This window comes from Orbicella franksi, chromosome 12 (genome assembly GCF_964199315.1).
Source record: "Orbicella franksi chromosome 12, jaOrbFran1.1, whole genome shotgun sequence".
Lineage (NCBI taxonomy): Eukaryota > Metazoa > Cnidaria > Anthozoa > Scleractinia > Merulinidae > Orbicella > Orbicella franksi.
Window position 1 is genome coordinate 19,996,411 of NC_138156.1, and position 6,214 is coordinate 20,002,624.

At 41.7% G+C, this 6,214-nt stretch overlaps 1 protein-coding gene across 1 annotated transcript; it reads right to left on the reverse strand.

The window, feature by feature from the left end:
- Positions 1 to 47: 47 nt before the first annotated feature.
- LOC145462549 (uncharacterized) lies at positions 48 to 6,214 on the reverse strand. Its single transcript, XM_081446090.1, has 2 exons — positions 5,747 to 6,214; positions 48 to 3,624 (listed from the first exon to the last, which is right to left on the reverse strand). The coding sequence occupies exon 2, from the start codon at positions 3,573 to 3,575 to the stop codon at positions 1,641 to 1,643; it is 1,935 nt and encodes a 644-aa protein (XP_081302216.1). The 5' UTR covers positions 3,576 to 3,624; positions 5,747 to 6,214; the 3' UTR covers positions 48 to 1,640.

A 6,214-nucleotide genomic window follows, 5' to 3' on the forward strand; every position in this document is an offset into this window, starting at 1 on the left:
AATGACCTTCGCGTGAGATCTGCAAAAATCTAAAAATGTCAGTTATGATGTCAGAGTTGTGACGATCTCTTGCGTGACGTTCAAAGCTCATTGCCAAAAAAATTCTGGCAAGGTTCGGATAAAAAATGGAGCGTGTACGTGAACGACGTGCCGAGCCAAACTTTCACCCGCGCTCGGACGACCTATTCAGAGGGTCCGAGCTCGGGTGAAATTTTGCTCGGCACGGATGGGGAAAAGACGTTTACACAACAAAATTTATCCTTGCTAAACCTGTTTTTTCGATACGCGTACCTTTTATGTCGGAGTCGTGCCAAATAATGTTGTGTTGTGTGAATCAGCCTTCTGTCATGCATCCTGCGCGTGGTTTGATTCTCAATGGACCTGTTTACCGATGTCACGCAATATCAACAATTTTTCGTAATTTTCAAATAAACAAAAACCACCTCCATAGTTCAGTTTATTATGCCGAAGTTAGTAAATCTATGAAGTCTCAGAAGAATCCATTGCAAATTCATAACAATGTGGGACCCCAACCTTACAAAGAAATGTACGCCAGGGAGCAAGCGTTGCTCCCTGGCTTACGTTTCTTTGTGAAAATGGGCCGTTCGGGGGCCCATCTCTTTAAGAGTTTGCAATGAATTCTAATGAAACTGGACATATTTATTAAATCTGTCCATTACGTCAGTCAATAATACGAAAGCATGACTGATAACTATATCAACAGTTGGTCCTGTGGAAAACACCGAGCGTATAACATGCAAACGAATTTAGTGGACCCCATAAATTTTTATCATTGAATAATCATTACTGGCACAGACTAAATGTTTGGCAAAGTTCTGTAGAAATGGAAAGGAATTCTTCGCCTTGTCCACTTTAGCGGACTCGTGCATATATCTTTATGCCTTTTTTTCTTATTTCAGAAATCTTATAACCTTTGCAAAGTATGACATAAAACATTTTAGAAGTAAGGCTGATTTTTAATTGAGTTGATCACATGACGCTGGAGTTAAATATACATACATACTTAATTTGTTCTCCCCGTGGAACTTCTCAATCGCAGTAACGATAATAAAATCGATAAAACACATTTCATAATCACTTATGTACTATATACCATCTGCCTAACGTTTTCTCTTAATATTTACATAAGGTATACAATGGAACTCTGCGTCGTGGCTATGCAGTTTATACGATCTTCTCGTTGTTAAGGTCTATACTCTGATACAAAAATTTCATTTTATCACGTTCATAGGAATTCTAATGATGTTGCGTTCAACGCGTTCAAAACGCGGTCAAATCGCGCTCATCGCGTTCAAGTAGCGTTCATCGCGTTGAAATTACAGCTGCTGGCAGCACGTACCCTTGAAGATCAGGACTTCGATCTAACTCGTTTACTGGTGCGTTCTAGTTATGCATACGGATTTCATTAACTGTAATTAAGTCTAACTAGGACCAGGAAACAAAAAAATACATCTTACTGGCAATAAAAATGTCTTCAAAACGAGACTAATACGTGGACTAAAAGTTTGAACCCTGCGCAAATTCTTCCCCGAGGCGAACTGGCCGTGGGGGTGAATAATGAGTGAGAAAAAGAACTAAAACGTCACATCCCACCCTCCACCTCTGCATGGGGCCTAGGCCTAAGCGACGCATTTGTGAATTTCACGCAGCATTCGGTCCAGAAATGCTTCGGCTTTCATGTTAATGTCCTTCCATATCTCATGGCCAGGGAGACGGGATCGGCTTGAACGGCGCATGGTAAGGCGAACGGGCGAACACTGCACCTCGCTGGTGGTCGTTTCCGGTGCACGTCGGAGATTCCCATATTCATCCATGTCACCTTGTTCTTCGTCCACCGTGGAACTTGACTGTTTGATTTGCTCCAGCTTTTTCTGCAAGGTAGCTGGATCTTCGGTGAAGCTTGCTGCTTGGTAGAGCAACTTGCTCAGTTGTCGACACTCTTTCGATGATGGACCCAAGGCAATCGCATATTTCATGTATTCTTCTTCAATCTTCGGTGTCTCATCTGAGAATGCGGCAAAGTACCGGAGCATTTCTTCTCTATCTTTCAAATAACTACTTCGTTGACCTTTCTTCATTTTCGCGGATAAATTCGACACGGACCTGGCAGAAGCCTCCCGAAGTTTAGCTGTAATTGTCGGTAGGTAATCGCACGGTGCTTCTGTTGATTTTGGAATGAGATCTTTGTCCCAGCTAACGAAGAAGCGATTCCCTCTCAGATCTGCTTGAACGCCTTCGAACATTCCATGGCATGGGTCATTTGCGGACAGTACCAAACAGTCCCTCAGGTTTTCGTACCCAGGCATCTCCTGATTGAGTTTTAAGACTTGCACATCTCCAGGATGATGGCATGGCATGTGCACGACGACAATTTTTCCCGCAGTGGTAAAGCTGTTATCGTCGTCGGGTATCGTTGGCTTGAAGTAGCACTCGTCTTGCTTCAACTTGCCGTAAGGATCACGTACGACGAACACGACTCGGGACTTGGGGACCAGGATTCGCGTGAAAGCAGCTGCCTTAATCTTGTCCAACTCTTGTATCAGTAAGAACTTAAAGTAGTCTTTAACGCGACTGTCAACTCCGTTCTCATGAATGTGTTCCAAGAACTGGACTTCCCCTCTTAAACGCAGAAAGTACTCAGCAGCCGCCGTATTCCTGATCATGTTTTCCAGTAATTCGTAGTAACCTGCCTGCAATTCTTCGAGATGCACAAAGGAAACTCCTGCCTCGGCCAGAAGCATGACCATTCGATTGTCGAGGTATCCGTTGACGTAAGGGCGGGAATAATCTACGACATCAGCGAAGCTGAAATCTTTAGGCATGTTCTCATCTGGGGTGACAAATTTCTGCATTGAGTTGTGGAACAGCAGTTTAACTTCGGGCAAATCTTCTTTGAGTACCAGCATACCCTCGATGCCACGATAGCGGACATAGACGGCGCTGGGCTGATGATGGAGTTGAAAGAGCTCTTGTACTGCGGAAGAGAATTCCCGGGGCATAAAACCACATCCATCGGCCAAAGACTGTGATCTGAAGACTCCACGTCTCGTCTCTGGCTCAACTTCGTACTCATCTGCAGCCAAGTCTAGGGGCTCATTCAGCTTCGAGAAGAGCATGCCAATTTTTCTTGCCCGCTTTCCTATGTTTCGCTCTCCTGTAAAGTCGCCAAACTGCGCCAAAAGCTCGTGAATTTTTTCATGCAAAGCACTCATCATAAAACACGACTTTTTCTTTAGTTGTTCATCCGAGTGACCAAGGAATCGATAGACTTGTTGACGACAAAATATTCCTCTCTCCAGAACGTTTCTGCAGAAGACATTCGTTTCGTCTGTTGGCGAGATAGCGAATGTCAACTTCATGAGCTTCCGGTAAAAATCAGACCCGTCACGTAGTTTGAGATACTCTGTTAGTAAGGTACGTTCCCGTTTTTCGTAACTAACTCGGTAGTCATCTCGACCAGTGCCATAGAACTCCACATGCAAGATGTGGGTTTCGCTATCGTCAGCCAGTGGAGTGCTCACAGATGAAGCTTCTATGCACAGATGATAGGCCATTAAGTGTATGGTATTGATGTGTTGGAGAGATCCTTTATAGTTTTCTCTCCTGCAGGATAAGGCATTTAAAACCCAATTTAGTTTTCGTACAGATACACACTTAATCCTTCAAGCTTCAATAATTAATTTTAGGATGCGTTTCTTTGAGAAAATCCAAGTGAAGTGAAAGGAAGGAAAGGTAAGGACAATTTAAGTAAGTTTGGGTTTAAAATTTCTTGAGTCATGACGAAGGGTGCGTTTCTTTGTGAAAATCCAAGATTGGATTCTTAAAACCAAAAACAGATTTTCGTCCTTGACTAAGGAGATTAATCCAAGACCACTTCGATCATGGTGCGTCAAAGGAACCGAAGAATCCATTCTGAGCTAGGATTCTTCATTGTTACTCGTGTTACTCGGCGTTAACTTCGTCTACTGGGGACTACAATCTTGGACACAATAAAATGCAACAATTAACCCCCCCTCCCCCCCAAGGCAATGATGAAGGCGCGAAGGAGCAAAAACGCGCCATTTTGGCATCATTGAAATGGGGGGAGGGGTGGTCAAGATGTTCCATTTATTTTGTCCCAGATTGTAGGTTGAATATTCTGACACGGTATAAACCCTTACTGGGTTCAACTCAATATTCCGACAGAGACTTTTTCAATCCCGCATCCCGCCACCATTTTTGGCTCGGTCCCGCCATCCCGCCACACTCAAAATGTTTATCCCAATCACACCTGGGGCCTCTTTCTCGAAAGTCCCGATAACTTTATATACCCGACTATTTTAAGATCTAAATCTCAGGAATGGTGGTGCGGATTTAAGCTCAAAAAACAGTCCATTCTGCTTCGTCTCCTGATATTGTTCGAATTTCAAAACTATTAATATCTCGATCTTGAATGTAAACACGGCGAACAAAAAACAGCTTTTCGTTCTCCGCGTAACGTCCGTAACGAGTGATTTTCTTTTTCTTTCTCCCACATCTTGCCGTCGAAATGAGCAAATCCAGCTCCTGGTCAGGTATTTCTATCCGGTGATAACGGAATATATGCTTACTCAACATCTTAAAGCAACTACTGATAACTCGCCGGCGTGACTCCGTCAATATCTTTTCACGTGAAAGATATCAAATCTTTTTCGGTGGAATGTCAGGGCCAGAAATCTTTGTACTTTCACTGTAGAAAACAACAGCTTACTGTTTGAAAGTGTCACGCAAGTGGGGATGTTTTTATTTTCAGAGGCTTGTGAGAAAAGTGCTCTTAAACACGAAGCTAAGAGAGTTAATCCCCTATATTGGCCTTTTTCCTAAAGTATTCCCTCTTAATTAAGTTCAATGGTTACGACTAGGTTAATTACACGAACTTCGTTAAAAACAATTCTACTTCGTCGTTTATTTTTGTGTTCAGGGAAAGCTTTAAGATGTAAATATGAAGTCGAGAATCTTCCCCTAATAAGCGTGTCGGGTGCTTACCATTTAGCCAAAAAATAAAAAACCCTGAAATCTCTGTTGAAAGTTAAATTAAAAAGAAATTTCGTGAAGATCTCTTCGAAGATTGTCGGTTGCCAGCTGCCAGAGGTACTCCTCTTTTTACGTTTTGAACGGAACAGCGGAAAATTTTCGCACCATTGAATAAATTTCCCAGTTTCCAGTCTCTCATCAAAGCGAAACGGAGTGCCTTCTCGTTCGGTTGTTTTGCTAATTTTAAGAAAAACCCTTACCATCACAATCAGTTTATTCCAAAAAATGGTGAGCAACCCTCAGCAAACTTGCTAAAAAAGAACTGCTCGATAACCCACAACATGATAACCTTTGGTTTCGTGTCAGCAACAATGATGTCGATTGTATTTACGAGGTCTAAACTAAGCTAAACTAATCACGTCTTCAAAATTACCAGTTTTTTAATGTGTATAAGGTTCTTTCGCTGCTTGTTTTATATTTTGTCGTCCGCAAGGGTCACGGACGAAGCTTGTGCCATTTAAAATAATCACAACAACCGAATCCATTGTTTTGAAATTTAAAGGGATCGACGTCATGGAATCGAATGCTATTCCTAACGAATTATGTAATCTAAAGCTAAACAACGCCGAGTACTGATTCTCTAACAAAGATCAGACCGTCAAGCGTTTCTTCTCTGGTTAATTACGAACGGTTCATCTGTGGAACGCAAAATAGATTGTTTTTTTTGCCTTACCTTTGTTTGCGAATCCCTCCTTAACCAACTCTGCTCGGATCTCAGACAATGAACCGAGCACGAAATAAAAATTTTAGTCAAATGGTAGACTCGTGCTGGCTTGTTTACAAAGATCAGTTTTCCCACGAGGTCAGATCATATGAGAGAGATAACTTGGAGATCCACTAATATTTCAGCAATGACGTAATGCTAAACAACGTGAACGAAATATTGTTTGGTTTTTGGTTTTCTATCTTTTTCAGAGCTTATCTGTTTTCCTTTTAATCAGCTGCTTCCAATATAGGACTTGTACAGGGGTCTAACAGGAAAGTAACTGGCTAACTCAGCTCTCAGACTCGAACTGTAATTTCAATATACATAGAGTCATCTTTTTGGGCCATTTCGTAAATATAAAATTAATTAATTAATGATTATATTAGATATTTATATTTATATATTTGAATTACATATCACAAAACATATTGAGTG